The sequence below is a fragment of the Petaurus breviceps genome, unplaced genomic scaffold (genome assembly GCF_028583685.1).
Source record: "Petaurus breviceps papuanus isolate PSGF00001 unplaced genomic scaffold, PetGlider_PUasm1.0 90760, whole genome shotgun sequence".
Lineage (NCBI taxonomy): Eukaryota > Metazoa > Chordata > Mammalia > Diprotodontia > Petauridae > Petaurus > Petaurus breviceps.
This window is the reverse complement of record NW_027187338.1, coordinates 2,436,846-2,455,200: the sequence shown is the minus strand read 5'-3', so window position 1 is coordinate 2,455,200 and position 18,355 is coordinate 2,436,846. Positions and strand designations below refer to the sequence as shown.

Below are 18,355 nucleotides of genomic sequence, written 5' to 3'. Positions count from 1 at the left end.
TTACACATCTCATTTGCATAAGACTCTCCTCATTGGTGGTCGATGATGGCTCACTTCTTCACCTTTGTCAGGGCAAAACTGGCTGGAGTTAGGAAGACAAGGAACCTCGATCTTCTGGCTTCCAGACTCAAGAGAAAAACACACACAGTCACAGATTCTCTTCTAGGAGAGGTCCCTGAAGAGGGGCAAAGACTCTAGGAAGAAGCTAACATGTGGAGGAGCAGGCACCTTGAGGAAGTCTGGTCTCCGATCTCACACAACTGGAAATCCCCCCCTCCCCCGCCCAAAAAGGCAAAACATAGGCCTTTTGTCCAAAGGAATTCATATTCTAATGGTGGAGACAACATACAAACAACTATCCCCCTCCTCCCCCTCCCCGCCCCCCCTCCCCCACGAGACATCTGAAAAGCAATCTCTGAGGGCAGACACCATGCTCAGTCACCCGTTTGTGATCTGGGAGTCATCCTCGCCTTTCCCATAGCTCACAGCTCCCATACCAAACCAGCTGTCATGCCTCACGGATTCTGCCCCAACAGCTCCTCTCACGCTCACCCCGTCTCCTTGTCTCCTTTTACACCACCACTACCCTAGTTCAGGTCCTTATCTCTTCTTTCCTGGACACCTCCTTCCAGTCTCTTTCTTTCTCAACCCACTCTCCACGTAGCTGCCAAATTAATATTTCTAAAGATTGATCATGTCCCAACCTGCTCAGGAAGCGTCAGTGGCTACTACTGCCTCTAGAATAAAATACAGACAATGCTCCACTTTTACAGGCCTTCCCGAACTGGCTGCAGCTCAGTGTCCAGTCACACTGGACTACTGCAGGTCCGCATACTTGATGCTCCACCCCCCACCCACCCCTTGCAGTATGTCTCCCATAGCCAGAATATTTGCCTTCATCTCCTTTTTTGGAATTGCAGCACCCTTCAAAACTCAGCTCGAGAATCACCTTCAAGAGGCTTTTCTTGACTCCCCCTATTGCTCTCTTCCTCTCACCCTCCCCCCAATATCTCTGTATTTAGTTTTTATATAGCCTATATTTACTTATGCAAATATCCAACTGCATAGAAGTTCCCTGAGGACAGGGGCTGTTTCACCTTTGATGTCTGTAGCCCCAGAACCGAGTACATAGGCTGGTACACAGCAGACACTTAAATGCTTATTGATTGATCCAAAACTAAGTGGCTGAGGTTTGGGCTCTGGGAAGTCAGATGATCTGAACACCTTGGTAGGTAGACATTGGGTCCCCAGAAGCCAGACTGAACTCAATTCTGGGTCAGATCTTGGTGTCTCAAGGCTCTGATTTGGGGAAGTGGGTGCTAGGCCTGGTAGACTACGGTCCTAGTAGCCCTGCTGGGGAAAGGCGTATGGGTGGATCTTGCTCTGCTAAGCCTAAAGTTCTAGTGAGATATTCAGATTGGATGAAAACACAGATCAAACCTAGCAAGATGAAACTGAACAGGAATAAATGCAAAGTCTTGTACTTAAGTTTTTTTTTTTTTTTAAAGTACAAAATACAGGATGGGAGAACTATAGTTGGCCAACAGCTAAACAATGTGCTGGTGTACTGCAGAGCTCGGACACTGTTATCCAGAAAAGCTTACAAGATCCTGGGCTGCACCAACATAAACCACTTCTAGATCAAGGGAGATGCCAGTCTTCTTAGCTTCCTTCCTGGCCAGAGTCCATCTCAAATACAGTGGTTTGCTTAGAGTACCACATGGCACGAGAGACTGGCACTGGCAATCTTCAGTCCATCCACAAGAGAGAAAACCAAGCCTCCTGGGAACACAGCATCATTCACTGCCTAAAGTTGGAAGGGACGCCCACAATGATTCACCATGTTAGAACCTGCACGTGAGCTTTCTGAGACAAAGCACAGAGCTGTTCAGTTCAGGACAGGGGGATGTACTAACAAGCTTAATTATGGAAGGAGAGGCTTCTTGGTGGGACAGAGAGCAAGGGTACTAGATGACAGACTGCCAGTATGGCTTATAAAACAGGACCATGAATGGCCAATAAGGATGCCCTCCAGGCATCCTCTCTAACCACCTACAGTTGCACAGGACTTGATTTGCATCCACCTGGGCAATCTTCCATAATCTCTCCATCACCATTTTTCCAGAAACATACATTGCATGACCCCTGAGATAATTCCACCTGAGGTAATGGACAATGATAAGCCACCTGAACTCATTCCTTGATGATTAACATATGTTCATCACCACATCGATTCTGGGCTCCTACTGACTTCTCTACCCGCCCCCCATCACTCCGTTATCACATCCCCCTTAACCTCCCACCCCCCACCAACTTCCAGCTTAAAGTTACCCAACCTTCCAACAGTGTTCTCTAGAATGCTCGTTCCATAGGTAAAGAAGCAGCTCTCTTCTTTTTTTATCCTTTCTCTCCATCTTCTGCATTGACACCCGGCTCTTTGTTTTCAGCACTGGTTGCATTTTCACTCATGGCCCCTGACTCACTAGTCAAGGTGGGGAGTATGGAATATCCCTCACTCCCCACTGCCTTTTTCAGATTCCGTCACTCAGTAAGCTTTCCTCCTTTGAAGGCCATACAACCTGTACTTTCCACCCAATCAAAATCCTGGTAGCTGCTGCCTACAGTGCGTCACCCCCCTCCCCCCATCACTCTCCTTTCTTTCTCCAAGAGTTCAGTAACTGGCTTACTATCTTTCTACCTCAATTCTTGTCATTGTAGTAGAGGAGCTTCAACATCCTTTGGCAAATGTCCAAACCTCAGAGAGCTTCAATTGAAGCATTTCCTATAATCTGCTCTTCCACTGCACTACAGCTAGAGATAAGTCATGTCCTTGATGCTGCCATCAAGCACAGGGGTTCTACATGAGCCCTGAAAGGTCTGATCCTAATCTACCGTCATTCTATCTCCTCCTCTGCATGCTACTCCGAACGCTATTCTTCCTTCCTATCATGACTTCCACTGGGCTTCCTTCTTCTAAGATGATGTAACACTACACAGTGTCTACTCCTATGACTTAGAAAGGCCCACTACTGCTTCATTCTCTATATTGTATTCTTTCCAGTATGCCATCCTGCCCTTCTCAAATTTAAGGCATTTTGGACCATTCATTTATATTTTATTGATGTCCACCTCTCCACCACCTCATCTGGGGTAATTTCTCAATCCATAATTATCATCATCATTATTAATGTTACTATTTTTTGGTGGTTGGGGAAGTGGCAAGAGGAAGTGAAAGGCATGCATTTTTTTTTGGTGGCATACAGGCTGTTACAATGTCAGCTTTTGTTTTTTAAGGCAACAGTAAAACTATTCTACAAATAAATATATTCATAAATATTAAAGATTTATTCAGAATCAGACCACTTTAAGAGCAGTGCAGCTATAGTTTAGATGGCTTGGTTTGGCTACAGGGGCGGGTCCTACATGTCTCTTTTTTTGCACCTAACACATACTAATCAGCCAAATCACAGAAAATGGTACTGCAGAGAGTTAAATCAGTGTTCTCAATGGCTTTTCCTAAAGTTGCTAGTTGAAATGAACAAATATACAGTTTTTGGTCTTCTGAATTGGGTTGAAGGGTAGGAGCACCAGAGGCTTTCTTTACAACAATCCTCCTCATTTTACAGCTGAAGAAATGGAAACTAAGAAAAGTTAAATGACTGCTTGCTCAGGGTCACACAGTTATCAAGAACCAGGATGCAAACTCAGGTCTCTTGACCCCAAATCTACTGTTCTTTGTACTATACCACCCTGCTATCATCCATGCAGATAAATTATCTGCTAACTTGTAGTTTACTGTAGTACTGCATACAGGTAACTCATTCTAAATATCTGATACCACAAACCAGTACAACTTTTAAAGTAGGAACCCAATATTTGAGAAACTGAAACAATGAACTGAGGAAATTTCTATGACATAATATACATTAGTGGTGTCAAACTATAATGGGGGTCACTAAATCATACTTAAGGAACTTTGCGGCAGTATGTTGACCTAGAAAACCACATACGCACACACACAATTAATGTATTAACACATTAAAATTAGATATATTTTAGTCTGGTTTGGGCCATACTTGGGAGGGTGGTGGATCATATATGGCCTTTGAGTTTGACACTTCTGATGTACATTATTTTAAAGAAGAAAAGAGAATCAAAGGGATGGGTTGAACAGATACCTAAAGGGGGATTTCTAGAGTATCATTTAAAAAAACTGGTGAACTGGTACTGCCAGGTGGAGAATGCAAATCCCAGCATGCATAGCTGTGTGGAACATGACTGGTCACTATCCTAACTTTCCACTTCCAAATTTTCAGTTAAATCCACTGTGCTACTGTTTCCCTGCCATGGGTTTATCTCTGAATTTGTAATGAAAGTCAAGGAAATCATGATTTCCTTAACAGAAATTAATTCTGCTTTGAAATTTTCTGAAAATATATAAGGCAAAATCTATTTAGGGTAAATAAATTATTTATGAACTAAAGTTGCATGCAGACTATGAAGACTGTCATCACATCAGGAAAATGCCAGTTGGTCTTCCAAAGAACAGAGGAACAATCACCTAATGTTGTCTACACTCTTGACTTCGGGAAGTTTTCATGCTTAACTTCAAGCAAGTCTAGAATCTATAAGTCACACTTTAAAATCCAGACCTGTGATTTTGCTGGCAGACAGCACTTTTGCTATGAAAACGTCCTTCTCTAATACAGATGCACAATTCCTCTCTTTCTTGACCTGAGACACTAAAAAAATGTCTTGTTCGTGATTAAAAAGTCTTTTTAAAACAGGTATTTATGATTTTGAGGTTAACCTCTCCACTAAAACTGCTGGTGGAAAAACAAGTAAAAGACTTTTCAATGAGATACTGGATGCTTACCTGACTGAATAAAAACAATGTTTTCTGGAAGCAAGCAAATCAGGTCGAGTTTTTTCCCTGTAATTTTAAAATATGCTGAGACATATCAACAGGACCTAAGGGGAAAAAAGCCAAAGTTTTTCCAAGACGGAAAAAAAGAACTCACCCATCATATACAAATATACTATTTTATTCTAGGGGAATATTTCTGTGGCTTTTGTCAAGGGAAAACCCAGAAGTTTTTTGTTTTGCTTTTTAAAAGAGTGACTAGGGTGTTTCTCTTGTTTTTCTCCCTGAGGGAAAAAAAGCCCATTTCACATAATTCTAACAAAATAAAAACAAAAACCCAAACAACTAGACACACAAACATTAACAGCTACACTTATGAGTAATGATCAAAGAATTATCAATATTTTTTCCTAGGCATTAGATTAGGGTTCTGGGCCACTTTGCAGACTTACATGCACCTGAAATCCTGGGATCTTATACAATCAATCATATATTATCTGGGTAATGGTAGTTTTCAAGTTAAAAGATATAGATTTTGTTTGTTTCTGGTTACTTTATAACAATTCATCCACTACATTCACTATGTGTATTTCTTACACCACTACAGGTAGAAGGGGAACTGTGTCATGTTCTTAGCATGGGAACCACTATGCCAGGAAAGATTTGGATGCTTTATTAGGTAATATCTGATAGCCAGATTTTTATCCCTCCACTTTAAACAAGGACTTGAAATAGGCAAGTTTTATAGTCAGAAATGACAAACACAGATGGATGTGATCATACAGAATCGGGGCAGATTTACTTCTTTCACACAGTTCTTGGTATTAAAAATACATCCGTGAAATCTGTTACAGGCAAGAGGGACAAAACGACTAGGTACACAATGTCAAAAGGCTACTTTCTGATTTTTATTGTAGTTAAATGACCTTTAGTTACTGTTTTTAAAAAACAAACAAACAAAAAAAAGCACGGACCTTCTGTTCCCGCCCACCCCCTCCCACCTTTCAAAAAGGGGTAATCTTGGAAAATTTTTTTCAAGGCTGTTAAAACTTTCTGAGAGGCTCTGACATTTCCATCATAGGGCCCAATTCAACCTTAAAGAAGGTGAGTGGCCATCATAACAACCTTCAGCTAAATCTTTTCTAAGAGAGAGAAATTCATATATCGAAAGCTCTCATGACTTATAACCCTAAGATTATTGAGTAGCTAGCATTTGAAACATTGCTGGGCTAGGACCTGGATGCAGACACCTAAAAGAGAATGTTTTTTACCCTAGAAAGTCTCACTTTTAGGAATATAGTAGCTACAAGTTCTTCTAAATGCTTTAGTTGGAAATATACTAGGTACTTTTCTACCTTGGTTCTCATAGCCTGAGTAATACTGTGTCTTTATTTAATCACATATGGGTTTGCCAAAAGGAGAAAAAGGGACCATTTGTTTTGAAATGACAAGGGTCTCTGGAACCTGGCACAGAAGACAAGCCAAAAGGAAGAACTGGGAGTTGGGAAGGGAAAGAAATGGAAAGTGAAGCTGCCATTTGAAAAAGGTAATTAAAACAAAATGGGGGGGACCCCTATTTTCTGTGTACCACAGTACTTAGAAGATAGTGGTATCAGATTCTAAAGTAGCGGAACCCTCAGAAGGGTATTTAGTGGATTTTTCTAAACATCCCAAGACCCACTGTCTACAACCAGAGCTCCCTTACTGTAGCCATAGCCATACCCAGAGCTGTGACAGATTTGGGAAGTAAAGAGGGACATTGTTACAACAATAGTAATGAAAGCATTTCCTGCCCACATGAGGGACCACGGCAGAAGCACTGAAGGCTGTCATCCTTCACCAACTTAAATGATCATGGCAAACAAAAACAAGACCACTTTTATTCTCTACTCCTTGGAAAAAAAGAAGCTAGATGTTTATTTAAGGTCCTTGAATCTGGGCCCCACATACCTCATTTAGTATCTCTCATGAAATTTCTACGGGTTTCTTCCCTGACAAATGCAGGGCTTGCCCTATAGTAGTCAACAGCAGCCAAAGTTTCACTCCAAAGTCACAGTAATGTGACCTACTTCTCTAAGGTATATGTTTACTATGGTAGAGTTTTATACAACAGTTTCCTTAAAAATATCTCACAATTTGTTATTCCCAAACAAAATAAGATAATGCACCACTCAGAAGTAGGTTAGTTCATTCTTTAGTTGTTTAAGAACTCTATCAATGCCAAAGGATGTCATCTCTTTCAGCTTATTTGCTTCCTTCGATTCCAGTTTGTACATCCACTGTGGTTCACAAGATGCCTTTTTTCCTTTATTTTATAATTAAGTCAAGAGGACTTGGCTTATCTGATACACACCATTTTCTGAAGGCTGGACGCATTCATAGTTTGGTGCTTACAAATGTGTATGAAAATAAAATCCCACTTCAGTTTTAATCTGATAATTCAACATCAGATTCTTCAGATTTTACTTTGGCAAGTTCTTCGTGTACTTCCCTCACCATGAGAATACGTGTTAACATGGTGTCCAAGGTCCCAGGGTCTATGGGGAATGTGGAATACCACATGGGGCTATTGGGTACACAGGAGCGTTCAGGCTGGAGATAAAATACATCACTTCTCTGCTTCACGCTTTCAGAACTATCCACAGAAAGAAAAGAAAATTTAAGTCAGAGGAGAATAATACCACCATTCCCTGAATGACGGGCCAATATCATAACAACATTCAGCTAAATATTTTCTGGGGAAGGGAAACTCATGTAACTCAATGCTCTCATGACGTATTATTGATTAACTAGAGTTTGAAATTTTGCAGGCCTAGGACCTGATAGAGGTCATTTAAAAACAGTAGAAGTCTTGTATTCTATCCCTGGAAACTCCTATTTTATAAGCTATAGTTCCTATATAGATATATAGTAGCTAGAGTTTTTCCAAATGTGTTAGTTGGTAACTCACTATGTACTTTTCTTGATTGTTGTAACCTCATAATACTGTATCTTTGCATACTTATATATGGGATTAATCACTAAAGAGATGGGATAAAAACCACCTGTCTAAATCTATCTAAAAGATAGATCCTATCGCCTATGACACTGAGATAAACCTTGTGAGCAATACTGCCATGTGTTACCATTTCACTTAAAAGAGTACTTAACAATAACAAATCTATATTATCTCCTTCTGTAAGAGGACAAATATAAAAGTTATTAAAAACAGATCTAGCCTTCCTAAATATTTTGCAGAATAAAACATCTTCTCTACTTTCTTTCACTAATCAATTAATTATTGTTGCTCAGAAGCCAGGATAGGTATAATGACCCTTATTTATGGATGATGGTCATTTAGTAAAGAAAAATAGCTTCTATGAAAAAGCTACTTTTATCAAAAAGCCACTCTGACTGGCTAGGTTTATTTGCAATGAGGTTTTTAGAAAAACTGAATGGTGGTGAGGGGGATTTCTTTTTTTTATTTAATAATTTAAGGAGAACTAAGAATGAAGAGAAAAATAATATTTATACCCAGATGTTACAGAACCAGACTCAGCATAAGTGATGCCACATTAGAAACTGCCCACTAGGGGTGGCTAGGTGTCGCCGGGAATAGAGTGCTGGCCTGGGAGTCAGGAGGACCTGAGTTCAAATCTGGCCTCAGACACTTAACACAAAAAACCAGCTGTGTGACCTTGGGTAAGTCACTTAACCCCAACTGCCCTCCAAAAAAAAAAGCAAAAAAAAAAAAAAAAAGAAACTGCCTACCATCAGCCCTATGTATCTACTGAGAACATATACTTGTTCCTATTTCTAGACCTCCATGCCTTGAAAGTTGTAAGATGTTCCAGTTTCTGTACTCAGGAAATCCTGACCCTTAGACATCCTGGTGTTGTATATAATGCTGCCTTCCCTTTTTGACTAGTGCATAAAAAGAGTCTGCAATGCTAAGAACCACTGAGATAGTTTTGTCTCCCAACCAACCAGATGGCCAGCAAAGACTGTGAGCAATCTGATCCGTCAAACTGACTTTATTCTATAACTTTATCGTTGCCCGTCACACTAGCCAGCCACAGGCCTGTCTGTGCTACAACCCTGGGTTCCAATGTACTGAAATCCAGAGTCATCACGATCTGCTTTGTGCACTAGGGATCCGCACACTACTTACCATTTTGATAGGTAAAATTCATAAAGACGGACTGGGCATCTTAGTGGGTTGTCTGCATTTTCAACCATTTCCACAGCAGCTGAAATCTCTTCATCCTCATTACGTTTTCTCTTTCCCACAGTTAGTTTATCTAGAAATAGTGTGAGGAAAGAAGATTGTTAGGGGAATAAAGAAGTGTCTTCACTTTAAACATCAAAGATACTTGCTGGATTTAACTGCAAAACCAGAAATTCTACCTGCCAATGAAAATTTCTTATGAAAGAAAAAGAAGATGGTTGGGAAAAGTTTATTCCTGGAGAATCTGACATTCACATGAGAAAAAAAACAACAACCTTCCCTGGTTCTAACTAGGTTGCTGGCATCCACAGCAACAGAAAACAGATGTGAGCTCTAGCCAAACAGATTCCAAGATCAGCTGCTCTCCTGCTACAGTAGGCAAACCAAGAAAAGAACTAGCCTTCTGCTTCTAAGCATTCCTGCTGGCATACAATGGGTCATCATATACAATGGGTTATTTGTTCAAACTTTTTTCCTCCTAGAGTATTATCAGAAGTAGAATTACTGCTGAATGGAAGTGTCAGGTGAAAGTCACCTCACATATAATAGAAAAATAATTTTTCAGTTAAAATATTCTACAAAGGGGGTGGTTAGGTGGCACAGCGAATAGAGCACCTGCCCTGGAGTCAGGAGGACCTGAGTTCAAATCCGGCCTCAGACACTTGATCACACTTACTAGCCATGTGACTTTGGGCAAGTCACTTAACCCTGATTGCCATGCCTTCCCCCTCTAAAAAGCAAATAAAATAAAATAAAAATTCTACAGAGGTCCAGGGTTATCACAAAGAAGCCAGGGGAAGTTAAGAGAAGAAAATGTATTTATATCAACCAGAGAATAAACATAATTGTTGACTGCATAAAATATAAGAAATATGTAAATATCATAATCAAAGAATCCATGAGATGGAAGTACCCTCAGAAGCCATCTATTCTAACTAACAGCTAACCCAGAATTCCTCCTACAATATATCCAAAAAGTAGACATGGAGCTCTTCCTTTAAAGATCTCCAGGGATGGGAAACCTCATTTTGTTATAATCGTTACAAAGATTTTCCTCCAAAGGTCCTAGTTCTATCCTCTGGGCCTAGGCAGAATAAACAATCCCTCTTCCACATGACAATTTTGTAAGTACTTCAAGACAGCAAAAATCTCACAACTTGAGATTTTTTCCCCAGAATTCAAGGCCTTTCATCTGGCTGGCTGAATCCACCCTGATGCTCTCTAGTCTGGCAGTATATGTAGAATTTTAATTTTGTGTGTCTTCAGAGGTTTCCACCCCTCCTAAGCAGATGTTTCCTATAGGATTCTAAATCACAAGCTTCTTCATCTCCTTTCTACTAGCTCTTTGAATCCTACTCTTTCAAAATCTAGGCTGCATGTCGGGCCATTCTAGGTTTTCTTCTCCTCCATCAAATTCAGAAATGGGAGTAGTCACCTTCCCCCAAGTTTCTCTTCATTTCTCCTCCAGCATCTAGCTCTGTTACATTGACGAGAATGAAATCCTAAACAGTGGAAGCTCTTGCTAATTTATCCATCATTAAGACAAGCAAAGAAATTCTATGTGGCTTTTCTCCCAAGAAAAAACTTCCAAAGTTCCTTCACTCTCTTGGCTGCCTGGCCTCTTTTGGATACACTACAGTCTTTCCAAAACTGAGGCATCCAGACCTGAACACAATATTTGAGGTGTGGAATGACCAGAGTAGAATGTAATTATAACCTCATCAGCCCTAAATGCCAACCCCCTTTTCATGTATCCTAAGATAACATTAATTTTTGACCACCATATCACAGTGTTGACATGCTAAATTTGTAATATTCTGGATCTGATTCTGTCATTCAATATGTTGGCTACCTTTTCCAGTTTTGTGTTTCCTCCAAATTATGTATTAAATTATGTCTTCATCCACATAATTGATAATAATGTTAAGGAATACAGGGTTAAGTACAGATCCCTAAAGCACTCTATTAGACTCTTCTTCCTAATACAATTACCCATGACTATTCTTTGTATCCAACCTTTCAACTAGTTCCCAATTCACCTATCTCTAGTCTATAGTCTTCTTTGCTTTTAGCTTATGTACATTACATCCTTGGGCATCCACCGTGGTCTCTTCATACAGTTTCTTTTTCTTCCCACTGGAACTACCTGTCTTTATGTTTACAGAATTTCAATATTGATAGAATTTCCTATAGAATGTTAAACCAGGGAACTTATCAATCCTTTTTCTGTATCCCATAGATACCTCCTAAAAACAAGAGGGCATGTTAGATAATGACCAACCTCCCTTTCCTTCACTTCTCTTACAGACTTTAAAAAATGGAAGTGGTCAACATTTACCAACATTTCTACCCCACCAAACTACTTCTTGCTTGCCGGCGAGAGCTATAAGGTACTATGATGAATATAAAGAATTTGGAATGTATGAGATTTATACAAATTGATGTAAATTGAACTAAATAGAACCAAGAAATAATATACACAATGACTACAACAATGTAACCCCCCCCCCCAAAAAAAAAACTTGAATACTTTGTAATAAAAACCTTGATTTAAGAGAGTTGACAAAATGTATTAACCTTCCTTCTGTGTAGAGGTGAGGGATTACAGGTATGAAATACCATCTAAGCTGTCCAACACAGTTGATGTGTTTGCTGAACTGCTGGATAGTTCTGCTGAATTGCTCCTCCCTCTACCAGCCCCCATACACCAACTTTCTCTTTAAAGTTTTTTGTTAAAGGGATGTCTTGCTAGGAAGTAGGATATACAGGCAATGGGGTAAGGAAATCCATCTTGCCCTACTAGAAAGTTAGGGGGGGTTAGGGGAGGATATGGGAGAGAGCAGACTTGGGGAAGGGGTATTCAGTAAGCTCGATATCTTGGAGTGGGGGGTAGGGGAAATAGAGGGAGAAAATTTGTAACTCAAGATCTTGTGGAAATGAATGTTGAAAACTAAAAATAAATAAATACATTGGAAAAAAAAAGGGATGGCTCCCAGGGTAATGGAGTAGGAGGAATATATTTGGAAATGAAAGTGATGTAAAAAAAAAAAAAGACATTCAAGCCTTTTAAAAATATTAAGTACTGTTTAAAAAATAATTTACATCGATAATTTCGAACTGTAAGGAAAAAAAAGATTTAAAGCTGCTAGAATTTTTCATCTTTGACATATGCTAAACCTTGAATAGTATGGTGCTAAACTCAGCACTCAGCAATGACCTCTACTGGCTGACTGGACAAAAGGAATGTTTGTATTAGATATTTTGATAAAAACAAAAAAAGAAATGAGAAGTCCTCTCTAACTCTAAAGCAATACTAACTTAAAGGCAAATGAAATAGTGGAAAGTGTACTAGAGGCTTGGAAGTAAAAAAGACATGATGTTTAATTTCAGCTGTACCACTTAGGACTCTGGACATATAACTTAAGCCTTAACTTCCTTATCTGTAAAATGGGGAAAATACCTGCTCTGTGTTATCTCACTCACAGGGTGGCTATGAGGATCAAATTAGATAATAAATATAAAAGCATAGTCATATCTGGTGACCACAAGGTAATGTGAGAATGGCGCATCAGTTTATAAACTGGTAACTCCTCAAAAGGAGACTGAACCTTCATGCTGAAAAACTTCAGACTGATTATGTAAACAGATGTAACAAATAGTCCTGGTTAATAGTGAAACTGCAGGGAGTTATTTCAATGTTAAAAACAAAGCAGCTATTTTCTATGTTCAAAAATTTCAGGCCACCAGCCTGCCCAGACAATAATTAAGTGATCTATCTAAACATCATAAGTGAACACACATATGCTTTATAAAGATATTAAAAAATAGCACTACACACCTGATTCTACCTCCTGCTTCTGAAAAGGAGGGAAAACTTTCAAATATGTTATCTTGGCATTGGATTTCAAAGTCCTGGTCCGCCTCATCACATGGGCAAAGGAAAGCTTCAGGTGCTCTGAGACATTCTTTAGTTGAAAATATTTGGTATTGAAGAAAAGAAGTGTATTCAAGAGAACTATTGGTGAGTAAGCACCCAGCTGTTTGCACTCCCATAAATGCTCTTCTTCAATTCTAGAGAACATGTACCCTGAAGAGGGGTGTGGAGAAGACAGAAACAGCACTGACTCATCCAAGCCATGCAAAGCGGAAAGCTAAAAAGATCTTAATTCAGGGGCAACTAAGCCCTAGGGAAAGGGCATCCATATGTATTTTCCTCATCTGTATTCAAATAAACACGGAGTACAAGAGAAGATGGGGAGTTCCTATAATATTCCCTGATAAATCATTAAGGTTACTGTTATTGAATGGTTTTCTTAAGATCTTTTAAAGGTCCTTGGCTTTAAGGGTTTTAAAAGCATTAAAATCATATGAGAAATTTCTTTAAGTATTAGGTTTTACCGAAGAAAACATGTCACACATCTCAAATTCTTGCCAAATTCTGCCTATTCTTTTCTACTTTTTCTGCCTCTTTTTTTTCTACTTGGTAATAAGATAGAGGAAAATATGTAATTTTTCTTGGATAAGATGCATACAATTCCCAAAGACCAATCAAGTCATAGTCACTCTTTTCTCCAAAGGCCTCTTAAGGTGTTAAGAGAATATTTTACCTAACATAACATTTGGTGACCGAGTGGTGATACTTATGGAAAGAATAATTGTGACATGTTGGCAGAAGGCTCAGGAAACCAAAAATTTTCATATACGTAAGACTACACATTTAAAATACGTAAAAAGGGGTGGCTAGGTAGCACAGTGAATACAGCACTGACCCTGGAGTTAGGAGGACCTGAGTTCAAATCCAGACTCAAACACTTAACACTTACTAGCCGTGTGACCTTGGGCAAGCCATTTAACCCCACCCTGCCCTTCCCCCTCCAAAAAGCAAATAAAATAAAAAAACCCATAAAAACCACCAACATATCACTGTCCTACCATTAGGAAGTATTGTAGGTTCCCATATTTTCAAAAGTTTTGTAAGTTCAATCATAAATCTGGAATAGGGTTCAGTAAAAATGTTATCTATTCTCCCATTCTCAAACAGGTACTGCAATAAAAAAGAGACACATATTTGTTAGTACACAGAAAAAAGATAAAAGTTTTTTCCCCCCATTTTAATTAAAAAGAAAAAGTAAAGCTTTCCTTTTAATTTCCAACCCTGCTGCAATATGAAGTGTTCTATCACCAGTTACTGAAGAAAAACATCAATGAAACAGATAAAAATATCAATTTCAAGATGAAAAATCTAAATGTACCTTGGGCTCTGAAATACATGTTTTCTGAATTGTTGATTGCTTATTGAAACACAGAGAGATGCTTCAGCAAGAGGAATGATGACCCTAATAGGGGAACTAAGAATAGGAAGCCTGAATGAAGAGAAAAGAGGACTCCTTTTTGCCAATCCTGGGGTGTGCAAGTCAACAAAATCTGAGTAAAGCTGGAAGGAATATGAAAACCCAGGTGGGTTTTCAGGTGGGATCTATCAAGAGGCAAGTCTATCTTCCTCTCTCATCTCTATTCCCCCCCCCCCCCCATATCTGGTCACATCCCTCCTAGCATTCCCCCTGGTATTTTAGTTCTACAGGGAACAAACTTCTTCTCATTGCACACCTTTCTCTCTCCCATTTTTTCTGTCTACTTGCTCTCACAGAGATCTGGCTCCCCCCAAATGTTCCTGCATGGCTGGCTATCTTTTCCAGCACTGGTTGTATTTTTACTCACAACTCCTGATGCTCTCTGGTTCTACAGGAGGAGCTGGAATTCTGTAACCCTCTGTAACCATAACCCAGCAATTTCACCTCTGAATACTACTATCCTAATTTCCTATGCAATACAGACAATTCATGGTCACAGCTGTCTACAAATCACTATTCCTTCATTTACAAAGAATTCAGTATCTTGCTCACTGTCTTTGCTCTCCAACTCTTCCTGTTATACTAGGGGATTTCCATTTCAATGCCAATACTCCCCCAAACAACCCAACTTCTGAGAACCTCAAATCTCTCTTTAAAAATATTTCATGATCTATTCCTTCTCAGACACACACAGAGTCACAGCTGAACCTCAGCATTAAAATATTCCACTTTTCTTGATCAAAAACTTACTATAACTTTCTGTTGTTCCTTCCACATCTCCATCACTCTCTCCAAACCTCTATTTCTCCCTCTTCGTGACCTCCAACCCCTCCACCCCTTGTTACGTTTCCAGGACATTACCTCTACTCTAACTTCACTTCCCTCTCTCTAGCCTTGCCCTGATAATTAGCTTTCAACTCCACATTGTTTTCTACTCTCAACTCACCATCTGGTCTGACAATCACCCCTTGACAAAAGACAGTCCTGGATCAGTCTTGTGCTGCTGAATGGCACAAGAGGAAGCAATACAACTGTACAGCTTTGATAGACTACAAATATATTATCAAACTTCAACTGGGCCTTCATTGTAGCAAAACAAAACTTTTTATACCTTCCTGATTCCCCATCTCATTTCCCACCAAAGCTATTCCTCTTGTGTTATCAAGCCTCCCAAACTTCCCTATACTCCCAGTCTCAGTTGAGCATTTCAATTCTTATTTTCTGATAGAACTGAGGTCATATTCAATGTGAGCTCTTTATTTTCTATTTCTCTTAGATTTTTCGCCAATCTCTGACAAAGAAGTAGTCTTCCTCACTAAGGCCAATGACATGTGCCCTTAAATCTATTCCTTCCCGTCTTTTCCAGAAGATTGCCTGTCCCCTTGGTCATCTTACTCCCTCTGTGATCTTCAGTCTCTCTCTCTATTCTAGTTCCTTCCCCATTTCCCTCAAACACGTCCAAGTCTCTCCCTCTCATCTTTAAAAAATCTTCATCTCTTTTCAAGTTTTCCTCCTAAGTCTTGTCCTTTTCTCAGCTAAACCCCTAGAAAAAGTTGTCCACACAACTTTTTTTCCCTTTCCTTTCATTACATCTTCGTAATCGGGCTTCTAACCTCATCGCTCAACTTAAAACCACTCCTTCCAAAATTACCAGTGATCCCTTAATTGCCTTTCTGATGGCCTTTCTTCAGTTACCTGCCATTTTTCTTAGCCTCCCTCATTTGACACTGGTGACTACCTATTTCCCTTCTGGATACTCTCTCAACTCTGGGTTTCTGGGAAACTACTCTTACCTGGTTTTCTGTTGGCCCACTGCGTATATCATGCCCCTCCTCAACATCAGTTGTTCCACAAATCTGTGTCCTGGTTCCTCTCTTCTCTCTTCTACTCTCTGTCACCTCATTAGCTATACAGGTTTTAATTATCATCTCTATGCAGATGACACATAGATCTTTATAGGCAGGTCTAGTTTCTTCTTTAAATAGTAGTCCTACACCATCAATTTTCTATTGGATGTTTCAAACTGAATGTCACTATCTCAAATTCAACATGGCCAGAAGAAAATTTACTGTTTTTATTCCTAAATCCACTCTTCCAAACTTCTCTATTTTGATTAAATGTACCACTATTCTTTCAGCCTCCTGGGTTCATAACCTCAGCATTATCCTCAACTATTCACTATCCCTCTGAATTTTATTTATATTCAAGCTGTTGTCTGATCTGGCTATTTCTACCTCCCCGCAACATCTCTTCCATCTCACCCTTCTCTGAGCATAGTTTAGTGTCCAGGGCCTCTTCACCTACTTGGTCTCCCTGCTTCAAGTCCATCTCTGCTCTAAATTATCCTCCACATGGCTGCAAAAGTAATTTTCCTTAAGTGCAGCTCCGGGCACACCACTTCTCTACTCAAGAAATTCCTGTGGTTCCTTATCACCTAAAGAATAAAATATAAATTTTTTGGTTTGGCTTATAAAATACTTCACAACTTGGCCTTATCTTTCTAGCCTCATAATATATTATTATCCCTCACATTCATGGTCAGAGCAGGGCAAAGGTCTCCTTGCTCGGCACTGGCGGTCTCCAGCCAAGCCCTAAAATGGGTAGTGGTATCTATTTTGATTTGAAGGTTGTTTTTTTTTTTAAGTTTTTTGCTTTTTGGAGGGAGAAGGGAAGGGAAATTAGGGTTAAGTGACCTGCCCAAGGTCACATGGCTAGTAAGTTAAGTGTCTGAGGCTGGATTTAAACTCAGGCCCTTCCTGACTCCAGGGCCAGTGCTCTACTAATTGTACCACCTAGCTGCCCCTCTTGAAAGGTTTTAAAAAAACTTTTTGTTTGTGGGGGTGGGAGCCCACAGAGTGTTGAGCTGGAGGAGCAGGAGGAAGGGGAGAAGGGATAGAGAAAGACAGAAAGAGAAAGAGAGAGAGACAGAGATAGATCACATACAGTAAAGTTAACATAGGTTTTTTGGGGAAATGTAGATTTCTTTCAGAATTCTTTACATAAAGTTGAATTTGCATAATGCAAATTTATATAAAGCCAGAATTGTCTGTACTTATATGACATATAGTCTTTTTTAAAGCAATTGGGGTTAAGTAACTTGCTCAAGGTTACACGGCCAGTTATTTCTGGGTGTGGTGCTGAGTATCTGAGCCCAGATTTGATTCAGGTCATCCTGACACTGGAACTGGTGCTCTTACTCGCTGAGCCACCTGGCCACCCAATGACATATAGTCTTGATAACGAATAATAAAATATAAGTATACTTCAAATTTATTGAATAGATGTGATCCTCAGATAGAGATTTTTAAAGGAATTTAATGTATACCAAAACTTTTTTTTTTTTTTTGCTTTTTGGAAGGTAAATGGGGTTAAGTGACTTGCCCAAAGTCACATGGCTAGTAAGTGTGTCAAGTGTCTGAGGCTGCATTTGAACTCAGGTCCTCCTGACTCCAGGGCTGGTACTCTATTCACTGCACCACCTAGCCGCCCCCAAAACATTTTTTAACTGATTTAAGTATGCACGTTAAAAAAATATCCCATTTAAAAATGTAGTAAGGCAATTAGTTAAATATTTAAAACAAAATTTTTTTTTGGAAAAAAATTAAGAGCTATAGCTAGTCAATATTAAGTAATCTCTGGAGACCTTAGTCCCATCACCAAAAAAGTTTATGTCATAAAAATAAAAGACTGGAGCGGCTAGGTGGCGCAGTGAATAGAGCACAGGCCCTGAAGTCAGGAGGAGCTGAGTTCAAATCCGACCTCAGACACTTGACACACTTACTAGCCGTGTGACTTTGAGCAAGTCACTTAACCGCAAATGCTCTCAAAAAAAACCAAACAAACAAATAAAAATAAAAGACTTTACCTGTTAATTACAGTTATTAAGAGGCAGAGAAACCCAGTCCTACAGCACTGGACATGGAGATAAAGTCT

At 39.5% G+C, this 18,355-nt stretch overlaps 1 protein-coding gene across 11 annotated transcripts in view; it reads right to left on the bottom strand.

The window, feature by feature from the left end:
* Positions 1–5,636: 5,636 nt before the first annotated feature.
* ZMYM4 (zinc finger MYM-type containing 4) overlaps positions 5,637–18,355 on the bottom strand; it is a 135,641-nt gene continuing 122,922 nt past the window's right edge. For all 11 annotated transcript variants that reach the window (XM_069067908.1, XM_069067905.1, XM_069067907.1 and 8 more), the window contains 4 exons: positions 14,004–14,115; positions 12,910–13,158; positions 9,015–9,144; positions 5,637–7,499 (listed from right to left, as the gene is read on the bottom strand). In XM_069067908.1, coding sequence (XP_068924009.1) covers positions 7,292–7,499; positions 9,015–9,144; positions 12,910–13,158; positions 14,004–14,115 — 699 coding nt within the window. In that variant the 3' untranslated portion in view covers positions 5,637–7,291. The remainder of the gene's footprint in view (positions 7,500–9,014; positions 9,145–12,909; positions 13,159–14,003; positions 14,116–18,355) is intronic.